Here is a 22,376-nt window from a genome sequence, read left to right on the forward strand (position 1 = left end):
TAAGTCATTATGGCCATAGCTGAACAACTTATTGCTATAGGTTATAGAGCTATCAATAATTATCAGCTACTTCTGAAACCCATTCATTGTGTGTATACACACACACACACACACACACACACACACACACACACACATCAGTATTCAGCTCAATCGGCTTTCTCCCCCACTCATGATCAATCCATACCTTTCCTTCCAACATCTATGTCGCTTCTCCCCATCTGCTTTATACTTGCAATGAGACACCGAACATGCGGGGTGGTTCTATTGTAGTATTCTAAGCATCAGTGAAAGAAAAACACTACCTTAACTGGCATTCAGAATTCGGCCATAGCCCTGCTGCTTTAGGGCTCTCTTCGGAGACCGGGGTGGGGCAGGGGGAAGTCAGGTGGAGGCATGAAGGTGGACAAGAAATTTTAACTATATTGAGGGAGGCTTTAGGAGACAGAGAGGGTTATAAATCTTACAAACAATAGAAGACTTAAGGGATACGAGATGGAGAATGCAGAGGAGTTCCAGGAGACACGGAGACAGCAGTAGGAACTCAGAGATGGGAAGCGGACAGAAGAATGTCAAGATACATAGATGGCCATCATCCTCTCCAGGTATTCCCTACAGTTGTACTTTCACCTTCCTCCGTAACAACTGGAGCAAAAATACTGATTAAACATTTCTGCCACATTTCTCCCTCCTTGTGGGACAGAGCCCTGCTCATTAATCACACTCTGAAGGACAGTGAGAATGTAAACTGGATTATACATCATTCATCCTTTAAGGCTCATATCCTATCTTAAGTGTAACATTTGCAATCCAAGTGTTATGTTGCAGTTACATGTGTGTCTGAGATGTGGGGTAGGATTTTATCAGGGGCAGTTGAGCTTTGCAGCTATCTGAAAATACTGTAGGGGTCAATTCTTGTCTACATGTCATGATAGATTAACTGGGCAGTGGAGAATCTCCCCTTTTAAATGAAACTATCCAGCTAGACAGTTGATTTTTAGTTCCAACTTTTTGTGTAGTCTAGGTATGTATAGATAATAGAATGACTAGATTTTCACACAACTACCGAATTATAACATGATGATAAAAGGATCAATCTCATGCCCCTAATCCACCAGATTTTGGGTATATCCAGAGCAGGGGTGGGGAGTGGGGGGGGGGGGGGGGGGGCGGGCAGAAGATCAGGCTGGGAGATGTTCTGCTGGTTCCCCATGGATTGCCACCATTTCTGCCCGATACAACAGCAGGCGTTGAATATGTCCAAGCAAATATGGGCATGCTTATTGAAATGACGCGTTAATGAGAGGAAAATGCCAAACAATGAATTTCCCATCATTAACCCCTTGGCAACAACGGACGCTAGGAATAACAGTGCATTCCTGGATTGCAGAGTTACTTTGGAGGATGGACAGGATTTTACATATAAATGACCCCCAAGGGAGTATAATTGATTGCAAGACGATTGACCATAATAAAAAGATTATTTTGTCTTCAGCTGCCGCCCCACTCCACGGACACCTAAGCCTATGCAAGCAATTTTCCAGATCCCATCACCAGGGCCAATGCAGGTGGCAATCCCTGACCAAATTATTTAAATGAGGTTAACACAGGAAAAGTCAGCCGGTATTTACCATTTAATGCTGCACGCAAGTGCTAAATCCCATGCAAAGTGAGTGTCCCTACCAAACAGTTACTAACCAGAATCTGTCCACGATTCAAGAATTGTTGAAACCCCAGAGTCTGTTACAGATGTGTTTTCTTGAGGGTGCCTTCCTTCGTAAAGAGTTAATTTGATCTATTTTCCTCCCTTTGCTCATCCCTACTGAGCCTCGCGCATCCCGTGGCTGGCTCCCGGGATAATAGGAGAACTATTCGTGGGCAGCTATTATGGGTCATAAAAATAGCCTGGTGAAAAGTCTGTCCCTTGTGTGGTGGGGCCTGCCTTCTGCTTAGTGCCTCCCCGTGGCAGTATGGCCGAGATTGGGATTTCAATTGAGTGGGGGGATCGAAAATGCACCCCACCAGTCTTAGCGACCATGCAGTATCACTACACGTCCAAGGCTACAGTGTATCACTTGAGAAGTTCTGAAATATTGGATGCCCTTTTCATGAAAGTTTTAAGATATAAAATGAACAAATGAGTAGAGCAGAGAAATGAAAAAAAAAACTACAAATGCTGGAGATTTGACGTATAGAGCGGAACTTTCAACATGGCCTGGGGTGTAAAACGGGCAGTAGTGAATTGGTGCCCGTTATACATCCTGTCAGATTTCCCTTTCCATCAGGCAGGGGTGTAGAATGGACGGCCAATGCGTTGTCGCCCATTTTACACCTGTCACCGCAGCTGAAAGGTTCGCCTGTACACAGAAAATGTTGGAAGTACACAAGAAATGGATCAGCATCTGTAGAGAGAAAAGTAGAATGTTTACTAGTGACATATACAGCTGCACACGGTCAGATTTGATGTACTGAAATGCATTTGGTCACAGATGAATAGTGTAGGTTGTATTAATATTTTTCAGTCTCTCGATTAGAAGAGATGGGAAGGAATTTTAATTTTAAAATAAAACAAGGCTCCACTTCCCGTATTTGGTTGCTTGGGCTTGAGTGAAGCCAATGGAATCCATGAGATAAATTGTACAAAGTTTGTGGAGGGAACAAGTTCAATCGGCTGAATGTCCTTGATTTGGTTTATGCTTTCTTGTATCAAGTTCTAAAATGGTTTTGATTAACAGCCTATCCTCAGGATATAACAAAACAACAGAGGCTTGTGAAATTTTGTATCGGTGGCAGTGTAACAAGTGAACTTCAATTTTGGATGTAGAATCTCGGTCTTCACAAACTTACTTGCGTTATATCCATCTTTGTGCATGTTGGCAGAGATCTGTCCTGGTGCTCCATTTCTGGTGGAAGAGGTGGGATTCTCCACATTGTGTGTGTTCATGTAAGATGGATCATCAAAAAGATCAGATCTGCTGGTGGCTTTGATTGGTGGAATGTTTCCATTCATTTGTGGAAATCTAGTCCATGAATTGCCTGAAATATTCATTTATGTAGGGTCCCATCATTCATAAAATCATTAAAGTGATGCTTTGACAAAAAAAAACTTGTGAACCTGATGAATCTACTTTGTATAAACATCTGTTCCTATAAAACCTCGGACTATGAGCAATGCCAGAGGCGATCTACCAGTATTTACATTTTTTTTTTAATTAAAGTTGCATGTCTGGTGTATACCTATTTCCATCACACATCAGACATCACACTCTTTTATCTGATTGCCTCAAATGTCACTTTGTGAAACAGCAACCAACCATTCATAAAGCATATCGGGATTTGCTGCTTGCAAGTCTTGCTGCCTTCTTCCCTTCTGTCCATCGAGTAACATTTTCAAGATTTAGAACTAAAACCTCTAGAGAAGCTATTATTAGAAGTGGAGGCAACTGGAATTGTGCTTTTTGTATAAAAATATCAAAAACAGCAGAAAGCATGAACTTTGGAACGTTATCGAAGGTAACTTTCATGGTTTAACAATGAAAATGACCAAATTCAAATGAAGCATACTACATGTGTGACAAATCAAACTTTGAAATCATGGCACTTTTAAAAACTTTTATCAATACTTTGTAATTTATTTTAAATGAGCGAGCAGCTGAATTTCTTTTTATTTATGATTCAAATTTTAGTGGGAGAATGGACTGAAGGCAGGCTGGTCAGCATGTGACATGACTGAGTGCTGGAACCCTAAGCAACAAGGAAGGTGAAGGCTGGACACAAAGGGAGAAATGTCTGAAGCTCTGGGAGTGAGGGGAAGGTTGGGCGAGGAGTGAGCAGAAGGGAAGGGCCAAATACCTAGCAGAGAGTAGGCCACAGAGAAAGCAGATGTTCAAAGAAGGGTGGGGTGGAGGAATGAGGCCGAGCTCTGGGAGGTCAGAGTGAGGTGAAATTAAGCAGGCAGTGGACAGCAGAGAGAGTGTGGAAGGGCTGCTGTTGGCAGCGAACGCAGAGGCTCACTTGAGGAGGTGGTAAAGGAGTGAGACTGAGTGCTGCAAAAGAGGAGAAGAATGGAGGGGAGACAAGGCAGAGTCATCATAGGCAGTCCCTCAAAATGAGGATGACTTGCTTCCACGGCAAAAAAGGATGTTTCAATGAAGGACATGATATTTCTGGTCCTGAATTACACATTGAAGGGTGGAAGATGCCTGTGCGTGGATTTTTTTTTTTAAAACGTGTGGTGGCTGTTAGAGCTAGGTCTTGGTCCAGTGGCAAGGATTAACCAAGATGACTGGAGACCAGCTCTGCTGCACAGACCTAGTGCGGGCTGGCCTGTGCTGCCCCTGGGCCCTCGCCTCTTCTGACCCTGAACTCTCACCTCTCCTGGGCCCCGATCACGTCACTCCACGATCACTCGTCACTCCTTCGCCCCGACCTTGCTGCTCCTGCTGTACCTGCCCACGCTACAATCAGCGACCTGGACCTTGATGACGTCCAATCCAGTTGCCCTCTTCGCTGATGTTGCTCTCCTGCACCAGGTTGTGCTGTACCTTGCAGTGGCATGGCCGGTCCAGGGCCCACAATGCTGCTCCTTTTATGGCCTCGACCTGCCGCTGATGATCTCTCGCAGGTCGGGCCACAAAGTGAGGAGAGTGTGGCAGGCAAGGATTAATGTATGTCAGGGTGTCAGAGCATGAGGCTTAGCGACAGGGAAAACACAGGTGCGACAGAGGAGGAAGTGCAGGAGTAAGGCAAGAGGGGGGCAGTGGGGTAAGCAGTAGGGAAAGGCCAAGACCCAGAGAGATTTACGAGGATGTTACCAGAACTGGAAAACTTTAGCTATGAGGAAAGATTGCATAGGCTGGGTTTGTTTTCCTTGGAACAGAGGAGGCTGAGGGGAGATTTAATTGAGGTGTATACAATTATGAGGGGCCGAGATAGAGTGGATAGGAAGGACCCGTTTCCCTTAGCAGAAGGGTCAATAACTAGGGGCACAGATTTAAAGTAGCTGGTGGAAAGATTAGAGGAGAGATGAGGAAATATTTCTTCACCCAGAGGGTGATGAGAGTCTGGAACTCATTGCCTGATAGGGTGATAGAGGCAGAAACCCTCATCACATTTAAAAAGGTACTTGGATGTGCACTTCATGGGCCCAAATTTCCCTAACCTCTTTTTCTGGCGCCTTCACTTGAGCTGCGCTGCTTTTGCCCGCCTCCAAGCGCGCCAAACAAAGTCCTCCATATTTTGGTTTCTCCCCAGCCTCTCCTCCGTCAATGGATTTGGGGCGGAGCTAGGTCCCGGCGCTGAACACAGTACCGGGACCTCTGCACATGCGCGCTAGAGTCTGCACGCATGTGCAGTAGCTCCTGGCAGGCCGTTTCTGCAAACACGCACAGGCTGTGTGGGAGGGGCCGAAGCACACCGTCCCTAGCCCTGGCCGAACGGCCCCCCTCATCGGCGGCCCACTGTGTTCCCTAACGTAGGACTTCTATTTTTTTATTTGTTATTTACTGATTGATTTTGGTGCTTTAGGGGCAGGGTTCCTTCTATTTTATTTGTTAATTAATTGCTTATTACTTTTTATGCTTTGTTTGGTGCTTTAAATGTAGTTACTTGCACCGATTCCTTAACTGTAAGTAAGGTCTTTCTGTGCAGACAAAAGTGGACACATACACTGCCCTAAGTTAGTTTAGTACAACTTTTTTCTGGCCAAATTGGCATAAATGGTCGAAGTGGCTGGGAACTTTTGAAAAAAACTGACCCAACAAAAAACCTAACTCACTCACTTACACTGGCGCAAATTAAATGGCCATATTTGCAACTAAAAAGATACACCAGAAAAATCAAGTTGCTCCAAAAAAAATGGTGCGACTCATGGGGAAATTTGTGCCCAAAGAACCGTGACCTACAGGGCTACGGACGCAGTGCTGGAAGGTGGGATTAGGCTGGGTAACGCTTTTTCGACCGACACAGACACAATGGGCCAAATGGCCTCCTTCTGTGTCAGAATTTTCAATGATTCTATGAGTGGGAGGTCCTGGGCAGCAGGGGAAGCAGAGACTCAGCAGAGAGGGAGGTGTAGAATTGACACTCAGGAACAAAGAGTGCAGGAAGGCCAATGGAGGCAGCAACATGGTTGTTGACTTTGGAGCTGGGGTGAGGGAATAGGGATCCATCATGACACCTAAATGGTGCTTGAATGTTCCTCCCAAATATCCGATTCACAAACAGTAGCAACACTGAGCCAATCAGAAAGCTCTAATGTGATTTTTTTTGTTGGTATCTGGTTGAATCAGAAAAAGTAGGAACAATGAGCCAAAGAAACCAATTGCAAAGCTCAGATATGCACCTACACTGAACCAATCAGAAAGCGGAAAATAAGCCATTGGCACGTACTTACATACACCTAACTGAATAAACAGTAGTCCTATTATTGAATTGCTATTTACAAATTGAAGTTATACATAGAAAATCTCAGAAAAAAATGTTATTTTTGTGGTACAAAAGCTGAGTTGCAACATTTGTAATTAATTAAAAAAGCATGGAGCATTCTAAAATCATTATATACCAAATTTTATAATTTTAATGGAATTGAAATCTGCGAGGTATGTGACATACCTGCCATAATGAAGGTTTGTTTGTGTGGATCGGAATAATTTTCATAAATGGTGACGGATGGTGGGTTAGCAGTCTGTAAAACAATGTATTCAACATCAGGGAATCAGCAAACCATTTCAACACAAGTGTAATATATGAAAAGACCTTATATATAACTATACCTCAGTCAGGCAGCAGAAACACCATGACTTTTATAGGGCCCCTCACAGAGAAGTAGGTCTCGTGAGGGGTGAAGCAGGAGACTGAAAGTATCAATGCAAACAATTAAACTAGTCCAGCAGATGGGTGTTCAAAGAAAGACAGACTTGCATTTATAGAGCGCCTTTCACGACCTCCAGACATCTCAAAGCGCTTTACAACCAATGAAATACTTTGGGAGTGTAGTCACTGTTGTAATGTGGGAAACACGGCAGCCATTTTGTGCACAGCAAGCTCCCACAAACAGTAATGCGATAATGACGAGATAATCTGTTTTTGTTATGTTGATTGAAGGATAAATATTGGCCAGTTCATCGTGGATAACTCCCCTGCTTGGGATCTTTTATGTCCACCTGAGAGAGCAGACGGGGCTTCGGTTTAACGTATCATCGAAAGACTTCACCTCCAACAGTTCAGCACTCCCTCAGCACTGCACTGGGCTGTCAGCCTAGATTTATGTGCTCAATTTCTTGGAGTGGGACTTGAGCCCACGACCATCTGACTCAGGCGAATGAGTCACAGCTGACTGTTTAAACGAGGGTTTAGAAGGGAAGGCCTTGCCATGGCCTCCTCTCCTTCGGCTCTGTCCCCGGCACTTGCCTGCTGAAGGCCCCCGTCTCGGTCAAGGCGTTTAGTGGGACATCTACTCCCAACTCCAGGGTGCTCGAGTCCATTTAATGCTGCTCCCAGTTCTTCTCGTGCTGCAGCGATACTTCTGCTGCACCACTGACAGAATTTCCCTCTGATCCTCCCAACATACGAGATTATCCCATCCCAGGGAAATGGATCATGGCTCCAGTAGTGTCAGAGGGGCAGATGGAAGTCCTGTCCTGCTGGGAGGTGAACTCGAGACTATAACTAGTCTTGCTAGCTGCAGTTTGCACCTGAACCATACCAGCTTCAAACAATAATACAAAATCTATAAATGGCCAATGAAATCACCGTGCTGCCGATATTGCTCTTTACCAAACTCAGTTTTTTTGGATGAGGGGATTAAATGTAGTATCTCCAAATTTGCGGATGACACTAAGTTGGGTGGCAGTGTGAGCTGCGAGGAGGATGCTATGAGGCTGCAGAGTGACTTGGATAGGTTAGGTGAGTGGGCAAATGCATGGCAGATGAAGTATAATGTGGATAAATGTGAGGTTATCCACTTTGGTGGTAAAAACAGAGAGACAGACTATTATCTGAATGGTGACAGATTAGGAAAAGGAGAGGTGCAACGAGACCTGGGTGTCATGGTACATCAGTCATTGAAGGTTGGCATGCAGGTACAGCAGGCGGTTAAGAAAACAAATGGCATGTTGGCCTTCATAGCGAGGGGATTTGAGTACAGGGGCAGGGAGGTGTTGCTACAGTTGTACAGGGTCTTGGTGAGGCCACACCTGGAGTATTGTGTACAGTTTTGGTCTCCTAACTTGAGGAAGGACATTCTTGCTATTGAGGGAGTGCAGCGAAGGTTCACCAGACTGATTCCCGGGATGGCGGGACTGACATATCAAGAAAGACTGGATCAACTGGGCTTGTATTCACTGGAATTCAGAAGAATGAGAGGGGATCTCATAGAAACGTTTAAAATTCTGATGGGTTCAGACAGCTTAGATGCAGGAAGAATGTTCCCAATGTTGGGGAAGTCCAGAACCAGGGGTCACAATCTAAGGATAAGGGGTAAGCCATTTAGGACCGAGATGAGGAGAAACTTCTTCACCCAGAGAGTGGTGAACCTGTGGAATTCTCTACCACAGAAAGCTGTGAGGCCAATTCACTAAATATATTCAAAAAGGAGTTAGATGAAGTCCTTACTACTCGGGGGATCAAGGGGTATGGCGAGAAAGCAGGAATGGGGTACTGAGGTTGCATGTTCAGCCATGAACTCATTGAATGGCGGTGCAGGCTCGAAGGGCCGAATGGCCTACTCCTGCACCTATTTTCTATGTTTCTATATTTCTATGTTTTCCGTTACTCCTACATAAACCCAAGCTTGCCTTCTCTAGCCTTTGTTTTAGCTTCATGACAATGTCTTGCATGATGGACCTTGGCCCTTCAGCTGGGTTTCCCCAATATATAAAGTATATGCACGATGCAAAATATTTCAAATGATTTCCAGTACTTTACATGCACCATTAAAATGATAATCACCCTTTTGGAAATGAGAATGTTTTAAAAAATCTCAGACTCCAGCTATTGCTGGTATTGAAATCTTAGCAAAAATAATTTTTAATACGCTAACCTGTGAAAAGTCTCCATCCTTTTTCATTTGGCTATTACTGTAGGCTGCCGAGTCGTCTTTTACTTTTGCATTCTGTAAGCCTCCGGGAGGTGCCGCTTTACCTGGGATTTCATTGCAGTACCCATGGTTCTGATCTTCTTCACCCTCCACGGACCATATTGCAAAACCTGGCCTCCTGCAGTACGAGAATAGCAACAAAAGCATTAGAACATTATTTGTAAATCTTCATACCTTCTTGTTTCTGAAATGGACAGTGGCCAACATAAAAAGGTTTTTGAAAATTATTAGTTTGTTGTGCTTATTAACGGTTTGGAAATTCTAAACAAAAATGAAGAACCAGTGGATGTGGTGTATTTGGACTTTCAAAAGGCTTTTGACAAGGTCCCACGCAAGAGATTGGTGTGCAAAATTAAAGCGCATGGGGGTAATGTATTGACGTGGATAGAGAACTGGTTGGCAGACAGGAAGCAGAGAGTCGGGATAAACGGGTCCTTTTCAGAATGGCAGGCAGTGACTAGTGAAATGCCACAGGCCTCAGTGCTGGGACCCCTGCTATTTACAATATACAATATGATGGAATTGAGTGTAATATCTTCAAGTTTGCAGATGACACTAAGCTGGGTGTGAGCTGTGAGGAGGAGGCTAAGAGGCTGCAGGGTGACTTGGACAGGTTAGGTGAGCGGGAAAATGCATGGCAGATGCAGTATAATGTGGATAAATGTGAGGTTATCCACTTTGGGGGCAAAAACACAAAGGCAGATTATCTGAATGGTGGCAGATTAGGAAAAGGGGAGGTGCAATGAGACCTGGGTGTCATGATACATCAGTCATTGAAAGTTGGCATGCAAGTACAGCAGGCGGTGAAGAAGGCAAATGGTATGTTGGCGTTCATAGCTAGGGGATTTGAGCATAGGAGCAAGGAGGTCTTACTGCAGTTGTACAGGGCCTTAGTGAGGCCTCACCTGGAATATTGTGTTCAGTTTTGGTCTCCCAATCTGAGGAAGGATGTTCTTGCTATTGAGGGAGTGCAGCGAAGGTTCACCAGACTGATTCCCAGGATGGCTGGACTGATATTTGAAGAGAGACTGCATCGACTGGGCCTGTATTCACTGGAGTTTAGAAGGATGAGAGGGGATCTCATAGAAACATATAAAATTCTGACAGGACTGGACAGGTTAGATGCGGGAAGAATGTTCCCGATGTTGGGGAAGTCCAGAACCAGGGGTCACAGTCGAAGGATAAGGGGTAAGCCATTTAGGACTGAGCTGAGGAGAAACTTCTTCACTCAGAATTGTTAACCTGTGGAATTCCCTACCGCAGAAAGTTGTTGATGCCAATTCATTGGATATATTCAAGAGGATGTTAGATATGGCCCTTACAGCTAAAGGGATCAAGGGGTATGGAGAGAAAGCAGGAAAGGGGTACTGAGGGAATGATCAGCCATGATCTTATTGAATGGTGGTGCAGGCTCGAAGGGCTGAATGGCCTACTCCTGTACCTATTTTCTATGTTTCTATTCGTCTTGGGATTTTTGTTTGAGTGGTAACTGGGACTTGAGCGCACTGACCTCTCATTAGGTGTGAGCACTACAGGCGGGTTCTTCAAGTATTGTTTAAAGCGAAGTTCAAATGCTTGTCCTATGGTGTTTATAACATCTTGGGCCAAATCATCAGAGCACTCCAAAATATGGCACGCTAAAATAAGAATGCAAGATGGGTTAGATATTTTGTTTATGTTGCTTGCAAAATAATGGTACATTTAACAAACTTTGTAGAAATTATCAATTCTGACACTTTCCATTTTAAATAAGCTATATACACAAATCACAGTGAAATTATTGTTGCATTTCATATTGTTTTATTATTGCTAAACAGCATCAACACACTAATAATCTTGTACTGGAATACAAGTATTAATATTTAGCACAGTATTTATTTCTGTATTTAGTATTAAAAATAGATAATTGATGAACATTTTATGAAATAGTTTAGCATATAGGAATTAGTAAATTAGAACTATACATATTCCCAATGACTAGTGCTATAGGAGTGTCAGCTGTGGCTCAGTGGGTAGCAGGATGTGGGTTCAAGTCCCACTCCAGGGATATGAGCACACAAATCTAGGCTGACATTCCAGTGCAGTGCTGAGGGAGCGCAGTACTGTCAGAGCTGCTGTCTTTTGGATGACACGTTAAACAGAGGCCCCGTTAGCTCTCTCAGGTGGACGTAAAAGATCCCATGGTACTATTTCAAAGAAGAGCAGGGGAGTTATCCCCGGTGTCCTGGCCACTATCCCTCAAGCAACATAACAAAACCAGATTATCTGGTCTTCATCACATTGCTGTTTGTGGGAGCTTGCTGTGTGCAAATTGGCTGCCGCGTTTCCCACATTACAACAGTGACTACACTCCAAAAGTACATCATTGGCTGTAAAGTGCTTTGAGACATCCGGAGGTCGTGAAAGGCGCTATATAAATGCAAGTCTTTCTTTCGGTAACTCATGACTGCATACAATGGTAGCATCATTCAAATTTATAGTCTGCTGTTCTAATTATTCGCGTGATGTATTTTTTCCCACAAGCATTGGAAAAAAAATGTAGCATGTTTGAAAATTGCAGAATTAGACAGCCTGTATACCAAGGACAGGAATAGAGTGTTATAGCCTTAATGAGTATCATTAGATTTATTGCTGGAATGCAATGTGTAAATGAAATTGCTGACAATCCAAACAGCTGTTACCTACCTCTTTGATTCACTGGGTCTTTGGCAACATAAGCAACATAATCGGTTGTGTCCTAAAATACAGAGTTTGAGAGTTAACATTCATAACTCGTGCCAAAAATGAGTTCTGCATCATTGCAATAATACATCCGAAACTTAATATGAGAATACAGAAGCGGAATACGGCATTAGAAACTAGTTTGAAAGTGCAGTGTTTGGGCACGGAAGAAACACAGGGGGGCTCTATATGCAGAACGACACAAACCCCATACAGATAGAAAGACCACATCTGCTGGAAATCTGAAATAAAAACAAAAAGTATTGGAAATAGATGGCAGGTCTGCCAATGCGTGGGAGGGGGAGCTAGCTTCATATTTCACATGGAAGCCTCTATCAGACTTGGCATGGTCTGGCAGGACAGTATGGCCTATAAAAGGGCTCTCCTGCCTGACTATGCCAATTCTGATGAAGGATCTTACCCAAAACAGCAACGTTATTCTCTTTCAGATGCTGGCTGACTTGTCGTGTATTTCCAGCATTTTCCATTTTTATTTTAAGCACAAACAGAATGATCACCGCAAACGCTTTAGTTAAAAAAAATGTTAAATTAAATAATTATTCAAGGATTCTTGTGCACTGATAAATAAATAACTGCAATTTGTATATCTTCATCTTTACAGCTGCACATAACACGAGGAAATAGAATTAAAAATAAACAAGACTCCACTGCCAAGTAAATATTCCACAAATCACCGAAGCTTCCTTCAGATGATCACAAAGCCACAGCGCCTGAAAGCTTCTAAAATTAATTGCAACCATTTGCAATTAAAAACACAATGACTAACAAGCAAAGTAATATTAATCAATTGACAGGAAGTAAATACTCATGTCTGCAGTGCAAGCAAAGATAATCACTGACAAATCAGCAATGAATCAGGAAAGAAGCAGCACTTAGGGACAGGAGTGCTTGTTCAAAACTGTGAAAGTGATGCCTCAGTAAATCAGAGATTAGGTTCTGACACATCCTGATGATGTTTCATGTTTACAGCTCTTTAATCAGTATAAGTGGATTCTTTTCTCATTTCCTTTCTCTTTTTTTTGTGTCAATCCAGCAGGTTGAGGTAAAACTAGTGGAACGGATCTTCCTTAACAAGCGAGCTTGAATTGCTCTAACAATCTTTCATTTGGCAATCAAAATATCTGTATTAGACTAACTACACTCATTACAGTAGTTTGGGAAATAGAAATTCACTTTGTAAAATTTCTATTTCATCAAGTTCATTTCCATCTCGTACACTGTCCTTGGGGACTATTCAAAATTTATATTCATATCTAAATTCTTACTGTACATTTATTGGGAGTGGGAGATAATCCGTCCATCAGACATTTCCATGGATCCCCTGATTACTGCTGCTTAGGTGATCTATCATGTTGCATTATTAAAAGATTTAGGAAGGGTTCAGTTCCCCAGCTAGCTTTTCGCCCTGCACTCAGACCCAGCTGGGGCCCAGCAGACATACCCCTCGAGGACACAGAGATGAGGATGTAATTGGTGAATGGAGATTGAGCTCAGGTGTGAGCGGAGAGCCCAACACTCCTCTTCACTTTCAATGTGCTTTCAATGGAATTGTAGATCCCATCATGCCAGTATATATACTGGACATAAATCTATCCCCAAAAAGGCTATTGCCAAATGTAATCGCACAAGCTGTTGTTGTTGTTGTAATACACATTGCAATAGACTGTGAATGTTTCTGCACGTGTTATGCAACCCATCTCATCATTTTATTTAATAACAGTCCTGCGAAGCGCCTTGGGATGTTTTACTATGTTGAAGGCGCTAGATAAATATAAGTTGTTGTAGCCAGGAGGCGATAGGGGGATCAGCAGTTTGGTTAGCAGAGGTATGCTAAATGATGCAACAGGAGAGAGAATGATATCATCAGAGTGCCATTCATGATTACTTTTACAGATTTTACATTTTTAATATAGCAGAGGCAGCCTAAAAACTGCACAGGAAATGTTTGTGTTGGGGACATGAAGCCTGTCACAGGTTAAATGTGTTCTCAGCCGGTACCATTGTTTTTTGAAGAGAATTTTCAAAGCAGGCTAATTCAGAGACTGAAACAACCCCCTCTCCAGCTTCTAAACAGAGCTGTAATGAATGGTACATTATTTCAGCCCTTGATAATGGGGGCGTCAGAAATACTCTCAATGAATATTGTAAAAAAAAAAAAATCTTTCAGATTTGGGTAATTTAACTTCAGAACGCTAGCTAGATAAGAACTTGGAGGTTCTTCAAAATCTCACTCAGGAAATCATCGAACAAGTACAGTCATTTGGGATTGAATCCTCACCGTCCATTTAGGGTTGAACACAATAAAGTCCTCCCTGCTTAGTCCAAGGTCCAAAAACATTGAACAGACGAGTAATATTTTGTGTAAACAAGCCCCATTTATATTTTACATGCAGTACAATTTTGATGTACAACCGCCATGTGCAAAACAAACCAAAACTACTTTGATGAAGTGATTGCAAGGAAACGGAGCAAGAGTTTGTGTTTTTTGTGAAAAGGCACATTCAGTAATGAAGCTGCCATTTTACTCTGCTGGTGTTTATTAGCAGCTCTTCTATGGAGTTAGTGGCAGAATTGCAAACCACCACCATATTCCGGATTCCTGTACACATTTCCAAAAGATCAGAAACCATTCTGTTGTTCTGCAAAATTAGCTGTATCCGATAACTGCCAACATTGTTTTCACTGAACACTGCTGACTAAACAGTGTGCTTTAAAAAATATATATATTTTAGAAAATATTTCAATGTAACCCAATTCATCATGAAGGTACATGGTTTTAAAAAAATACTCTTCCAAATATTTTAAATGAAAAATTAGAATGTTGACTCTCTAATCCGATGGAGTGTGTCTGGCCCACAGTTCAGTTGCAATGACAGATATCTAGCACAACGAGCCTCTCATGACTGTTACTATACCATTGTTCTCTAGGAGATGCACCAGGCAGGTGGAGGGGGGTGGGGGGGTGGGGGAAGGGAAGGGTAACAACATGCAACTGTACTCCACTGAGCCCATCAAATGGCAGGGTAAGAAGCGAGCAAATCCAATTCAAATTAATTTGGTGGTGGTTTATCACAACATTCCACTCCCAAAAATGCCCAGTTCAAGACACACGGCTCCTTCTGCAAATGTAATGAAACATTATAATCTGATATGAGATAATGTACTCACTGGATCTCCTCCAGAGGCAAATGAGATTGACTGCATGTGGTGGTTGGCTATGATCTGTAAAACAACAAAAAAAGCACGTACTAATCTAGAATTGGATTTCTGAAATGGTATTTTTTTTTCTAGTTTTAAATGACCTCTAAATCTAACATGCATATTCAAGCTAGAATGAGACACAGAAATAAGGAGTTTCATTGCCCATCAATAACATTGATGGGAAATTAGAAAAATGGAGGGGAAAATCACAGGGAGAGAGTAAATGGGGCACCTGAAGTTTCTTCATTACCAAGCTTTGGGAGAAATAAAGTTGGGTAGCAATCATGGAAACTTGCAACCCAGGAATACCTCAGGAACAGCATCTCATCTTTCTCCTGGGTACTCTGCAGCCCTCTGATCAAAGCTTTGACTTTAGTACCTTCAGACTTTAGCTTTAGCCCTTATTTTCTTTACAGCAGTGGGGTGGAATGAGTCAGTGGAGTAGGGAAATGGGTTAATGTTTCAGGTGCAGACCCTTCATCAGAACACCTTGGAGTCTGGGGTCTAGGTCTGTGCCTGGGCTGTTTTTTGTTCTCCTCTCAGGACAATGTTTTTCAAGCATTTTCTGTTTTCATTTCAGACCTCCTGCATCTGCAGGTTATTTCTTCCCTTTTCCCCCAAATGTCCTGATTTCCCTGCATTTTTCCATCATCTTATCTATTAGCATATTCTTTTGTTCTTTTAATGTCTTTTCAGTGCCTTACGAAGATGACTTATATCAGCTAACTATTGTAGGTCATCTAGCCCATTCTGTGATTGAACTAGGCAATTGTTTCTTCCCCTTCTCTTCGAGTAACCCAACCGAAATACTTGCTTATGTTTTAAGTTAGTAAAGTTAGGATGCTCATCCACTGCTTTCCATCAAGTTCTGCATATTATTTATTCCAAGAGCGTCACAACAATCATTGTGTTGCACCAATCTAAGAATTTGGTCTTCAACTTTCATCTGCACAAAATAAATCTGTTCTCTACCAGTAACTTGGCAAGCTGAAGGCTAACCTCATAGTGCGTGAAACCAGAAGCTCATGAGATATACTTTTCCATTTCCTGTTTGAGAATGCCATTTGAAAAGAGGGTACCCCAAGACATTCTTAATGAAGTTGAAAAGGGACTCATGTTACTACAAATCTCCAATCAGAGTCCATTCAGTAGCATCGACACAACTTGAGTAGGACTGCGTCAAATACTTCCATCTGGATAAGTCATAGCCCGACATTAAAGTGGCTTATGCATTCAAACAAATATTATGTCTTCTTTCCACTGAAATGTTAACATCTCAACCTTTGGCCCATTTTGATCTTGTGCAGCAGAGAACATCTAAGATGAGGCCGAACATGCCTCCCTTCCAAGTTCACCTGGCTGGATAAAGTTTCATTATTAATCTTCATCTTATGTAACTCTTAATCATAATTTGGAATTTGCTAATCAGGGGAAAGACGGAATGTAACTGCAGCAAACCACCACCTGCCCCCCACCCCACCATCCATCTCATATTTCTTTGTTGCACCAGAACGGCCATTGAACTGCTTTGCACCCAGTAAGATGCCTGATTTTGCCAGATAGAGACACTGTGGAGTGAAAGAGAATGTCTGGCATTCCCTCATGCCCAACATTATTATATAGGCTGCCTCATCAACCTAAAAATTGGGCAGCCTTCACGTCCCTTTATTTGAGGAAGGATTTGCTTTTATTAAAAGGCATATAGAGTCCATCAACTGACTGACAATAAAATGATATGTTAACATTTCATAATATAGCCCATGGATTTTGATTCAATATTTAATATTGCTTTTCTTATATATAGTCTTAGCTGAATGAGACACTGGTGATTATACCTGTGCACAGTAAAGGTGTAATCAGTATTGTTATACAGCAATTTACAGTTGGTAAGTGACATGACTAATAGAGACCTCAATATATTTTCTGACAGACGAAATGCTGCAAGGTGGAGTTAAAAGACAAAAGATGTAATTCGAGGAGTAGTAGCAGTGCAAGATATATATGGTTGTTGTTTTTATTGACACAACCTTACTTACAAATTTGCTTTTACAAAAGATTTGAACTTGATTTATAATAATTCTGAATTACATCTAATTTCCACAGATTTACAAATTCTGTTTCCCCCCCACCCCAAAAAACCCCAAAGTGTCAGATTGTGATCAGTTCATCAGGTTTCATAGATCAACACTTCTCATCCGCCCCAACTTACAGACATCTTGTACCTAATTCTGTGATTTTATCTCCCAATGTACAAAAGTTATTTTCTTTGAGGATCAAACTGGCATTTTGCATTCGATCTGACATGTACAACCAGCATAAATGCTAGCACGTAATGAATTACAAAGTGAAGGGTGACTCATCGGTTTTGTCTTGCATAACAGTCACCTCATACATCATAATCAACCAAGGAAACCAAAGCTTGCTGTATGGTCTTTACACTCTTTGATGGGTGAATAAGGAGTTTGTTCTGTACTTTAAATATTATATTTCAGGCACAGTTATGGTTCTAACATTGCTTGTATCCTTCTCCTCCAGTTTTCAGTGCAGTATAAGGGAGTGGTTTATCCCATTCCATGACATTGGTGTGTACTCAGTCAGAGCCACAGTTAGCCCAGGCTACTCTCCACACCTTCAAGACTCAAATGCAGCTCTTGGACAGGCCTAGAAATAAGTCTAAAGCTCAGTATCTTGATTTAAAAGACAGAGGAAGAAAGGGGTTACAAAGAAAAAGCTGTTTATTTTGTAGTGTTGCTGGAAAAGATGGGTTTCATTTCTAACTAAACAATAGATTGGACATTACCTCATGCCAGCGATAGAGGCAATCCAATTGCCAGCTAATTAAGTTGTAATGTTGGATATATTTAACTTTTTTTCTTGCCAAGAGGCTGCAACAAACACAAGACATGATTGTGTACCTGCTCTGTATCCTTTTTCTTTGCTATTTGAATGGATCAGTTCAGAATTATGGAACTGTAAACAATATTTTCAATTGGTGCCAATTAGCTTGGCACATACATATCATTAAGTAGACCTGCATGAGTGAAAGACAGAAATAATGGAAAGGGCGTCAAAGTAGTTTTCAGTTACAATGTAACAACGTTAAAGTTAATATGCTAGGAATTCTGTCCATTTTGGGCATTAGACTGACACTATCTAAACCAGGGAAGGAGGAATTTGGGGCAGGACCCATTTCAGACATCAGGATCAATTGATATCAGGAAGACAGCATGTCATCAACAGAGCCAATCAGCATAAAAATCCTTCTCTTGGGACACTTTGCCAGACTAGCCCACACCCCCTGCGATAGGGTGCAGCTCAGACATCCTGCTGTGCGGGCAGCCCAATAAACCGCGTGGGGAGTCACCACTTTCATGCAAATGGACTCCTGGGATATGGGACAGGGCAAACTGTCCAGCTGAAGTCACACAACCAATATCACACCATTTACACCAGCACCAAATGTTAAAATTACCCCACCAACCAAATATTGGGGCAATCTCAGTTTGTAACAAATTCTTACCTGTTTGGTGTCTGGGATCATCAAGCTGAGGCTGCTAGTAGAGATGTTCATTATTATGTGCATTCCTGCAAACTGGAGGTTACTCTTCCCTAAGATGGTAGACAGCCCTTTACTGGGAGGCTGGAAATACAAACATAGCCAAGGTAATTAGTTTTCTAAACATTCATTTCTTAACTTTTAAGTAAAAGGCAGAAAAGTAAACCGTGTCAAAATGCATGGTGTGGCAAAATGTGGGTTCACACCCAAGAAAGCTGGCGCAACTATGAGTTTTTTTCTGTTTTTACCGCAGGGATCCATGATGCTGCCAGATGATCGATTTTCACGACTTTGAAATTTTTTCAAAGTCCCAACGGAAATGGGTCATAATGGGGGCCGGGAGATCGACAGGAAGGCAGGCTGAGGGGCTGAATTTGGTTCGGACCGGGACTCCGCCGGTCAATCAGTGATGGAGTAGTGGTGATGTCACAGCACCTGTGCGTCACCACGCTCTCTCCCCTCCGTTAAAAGAGGAGAGAATCGGGCATTTTAAATCTTTGGCCACTGGGCCACCAAGGAGGGTTTCAGGGGTGCCAGGCTGCCCGTTGGCAGCCCGGCTAAACCCACGGGCACTATCTTGCCAGCCGATCGGGAAGTCGGCCAGCAAAAATAAATGGACGCGCTTATTTGTACTGCAAAAATGGCCGCCATGCTCCACCCTTTGTCTATGATTGGTCCCCTTGGAGAATAAGCCACACCCTGTAGTTTCACTGGAATGTGCAACTGGAACCACTCATCCCAAGGTCTCACTGATTTTGCAAATTGTAACTTGATCCACTTTGACTTCTTAAAGCGATAGGGGACAGACAGAGCTCCCCAGAAGACAGCAAGGGCCAGCCAAAGTGCCTTACCCCAGGCCAAGTGCATTCCTCCCCCAGCACAAATGCATTCTCCCACCCCCACCCACCATAGATGGGGCATTGTGTGGGGGTCACGGATCGTTAACAGGAGGTTTATTGGGTATGAAGTGAATAGTGACAGTGTCATGACTTCTGGATATCATTCACTCCAACTATGTCCCTTGTAGTGGGTTGGAAGAACGTGATCCGCCTTCTGAGTTCCCCCTCTCCGATTCCCCCCTCCCACTCGTGTCTCTCCTCCCCCAGCCTCTCTCACTCTCTCCCCCAGCCTCTCGCGTGCTCTCTCTCCCTCGGACAAATATCACTGGCTGGAACTGGCTCCAAAGCCTCCGATCCATCGGCCAAGGACCAGTTCAAGTGACAGTTTGAATGAAGGGTGTGGCCGGTGGGGAGAGCGAGAAGAGTGGGGAGGTGGAAGGTGAAAGAACGAGTTTGGATGGGGATGGGGGGGTGGTGGGGGGGGAAGAGAGAGAGAGAGAGAGAGAGAGAGAGAGAGAGAGAGAGACTTGGGGGGGGGGGGGCAGGCAGAGGGGGCAAGAGAGAGATCAGGTCGGCAGTCTCAGGCCTTAAGTCTTGCTTCTCAGAACCATGTCCAGGGAATGATTCGGGGCTGGGAAGGGGGAGGGGCGGAGCTTGACAGACTCTGCATGGGGGGGGCGGGGCAGGACAGATGCGGCATCGGGGGGCGGGGGGGGGGGGCGGGGCTGCCAGACACATGTCTGTCAAAAGAAGTGCAGTATAAATAGCTACATCGGCAGCGGGCCCTCCCCTTGAGGGGCCGCCACGCTGCCGGGCCGCACACACTTCGGACGAAGCGGTCAGGGGCACCGTATGGCAGGGCTATGTTTTTCAAACTGAATTTTGATTGATGAATTTTTCAGGAGCGGGAGAGAGGCGGTGTGCATTTTGATGAAGCGCTTGTGGCGGTCATCAACGTCAGGGCGGAATCGGGTCCAGGCCGAAAAATCCCCAATCTAAATTTGGGTCAGGTTGGCCAGTTGACCACAAAGTGCCGACCACAGGATTCTGACACATGGCTGCTGCAAACGGTCTCAATTTCGACCCCGTGATCTTTTATTCCTGATCTTGGCTAGGTGGCTGCAGGGAGATGCTGAGTGAAGCCAGGAAATTGCTCAGAGGGTGGGGGGTGGGTGCGAAAGAGAATAAGGAGCACTATCCCAGCCCCCTCCTACTGACCGGTTTCCGAATGGCAATGATAAAAGCCTCAAAGCAGGAATCCTCTCAAGCTGGAATGGTACCCAAGGAAAGCAATGCAAATACCTTACAAAAGCTGAAAAAAATCATCAATAAACCTGCACTATTTATATAATCCACCTGAATAACAATCGTATCAATTTCACACAAAAAAACATCCTTAAAAGAGACAGGTTCCAACCGTGAAATTCCTTACTTCATGTAGCCTTCCCGCTCTCCCACAATCTATAAGTTTTTACAACTTAAGCTTGGTGTCTCTATTCTTGATTTATGAAGTATTCTCTTCTACTCTTTTCAACTTTGATCATGTCCTGGTCTACACTTTGGCCTTTCACACAGTTTATTCATATTTTTTTTTAAAACAAAGACTCTATTTAACAAGGATCATGATACGGATATTAAAAGAGCAGACTATATCCGTTAGCCCCGAGGTGCTGGCGCTCATCCCTGAATCAGAAAGAAGTGAGCTTCAGTTCTAGGACACTTTTTTTCTTTGTTCGGGATGTGGGCGTCGCTGGCAAGGCCAACATTTATTGCTCATCCCTAATTGTCCCCGAGAAGATGGTGGTGAGCCACCTTCTTGAACCGCTGCAGTCCTTGTGGTGAAGGTCCTTCCATAGTGATATAAGGGAGGGAGTTCCAGGATTTTGACCCAGCAACAATGAAGGAACGGCGATCTATTTCCAAGTCAGGATGGTGTGTAACTTGCAGGTGATGGTGCTCCCATGCGCCTGCTGCCCTTGTCCTTCTAGGTGGTAACGGTCGCGGGTTTGGGAGGTGCTGCCGAAGAAATTGTGGTGAGTTGCTGCAGTGCATCTTGTAGATGGTACTTGGACACTCCATTATTGGTTTGGAGAATTGCACCAGTCTTTGACCAAACTGTTCAAAGGAGAGTCTTATGAAGCCTGGACTTTCTAGCTGGGGGGCAGATAAGCTGACATGGACCAACAAACCCCAGACTGAACCATTCAGCTTGTTGGCAGATAAGGGAGCAGTATTACTAATGGGGATGGAGAAGATTGAATACCAGAACAACCAAGAGGGCAGCGAATGATGACACTTGACCCAATCATCAGAAGGAAAAGGGAAATGCCCATTTGTGGAGAGAGTAAATTATGAATTACAGCAATTTATTCTATTTGTTTCTCAATCGATTTTATGATTAGAATTCATATGAAATATTGTATTATTTGTTTAATTATAAATCAATGGACAGAGCTATAGACAAACACACCATAATACCAACTGGCCCACGACTGTACGTGCCACATTTAACATTGCTTTGTATAAAGAACATGATTAAAAGGTATCTATCTGACATGCAGTTTATGAAATTAAGTTGTATATCTCATGCCAGAACCATATTTACCTTTCTTCTCCTCACAGCCCCTTTTGCACCTGGTACAGCCTCACACACTCTGCTTATTGCTTCTCTGTGGAGTGGAAATTATTACAATTATTGACAAATGGCTGAAAAAAACTAAAAATAAAATTGCTGTGATTCAGTGTTGTAAAGTTGCAGAAATAATGACGGTTGCTTCAGGACACTAGCAGTTAACTCAAGGCACCTCAGGCAAATTATTCATACTGATGACTAATGAGGTCAATCAAGAATCCTTGACTGGATGATGTCAAGCCAGAGTTTCAAAAATCTGAACAATCTTGGCATCCAATCAAGGGCTGGTGATTAACATCTTTTCTTGCA

The 22,376-nt window shown here is 43.2% G+C and overlaps 1 protein-coding gene across 2 annotated transcripts in view; it reads right to left on the reverse strand.

The window, feature by feature from the left end:
- LOC139228122 (SHC-transforming protein 1-like) overlaps positions 1–22,376 on the reverse strand; it is a 127,764-nt gene that overhangs the window by 12,235 nt on the left and 93,153 nt on the right. For both annotated transcript variants that reach the window (XM_070859312.1, XM_070859311.1), the window contains 8 exons: positions 22,041–22,104; positions 18,561–18,680; positions 15,008–15,061; positions 11,783–11,834; positions 10,608–10,734; positions 9,041–9,215; positions 6,613–6,685; positions 2,848–3,036 (listed from right to left, as the gene is read on the reverse strand). In XM_070859312.1, the coding sequence (XP_070715413.1) occupies positions 2,848–3,036; positions 6,613–6,685; positions 9,041–9,215; positions 10,608–10,734; positions 11,783–11,834; positions 15,008–15,061; positions 18,561–18,680; positions 22,041–22,104 (854 nt within the window). The remainder of the gene's footprint in view (positions 1–2,847; positions 3,037–6,612; positions 6,686–9,040; positions 9,216–10,607; positions 10,735–11,782; positions 11,835–15,007; positions 15,062–18,560; positions 18,681–22,040; positions 22,105–22,376) is intronic.

Source organism: Pristiophorus japonicus, chromosome 17, assembly GCF_044704955.1.
Source record: "Pristiophorus japonicus isolate sPriJap1 chromosome 17, sPriJap1.hap1, whole genome shotgun sequence".
Classification (NCBI taxonomy): domain Eukaryota; kingdom Metazoa; phylum Chordata; class Chondrichthyes; family Pristiophoridae; genus Pristiophorus; species Pristiophorus japonicus.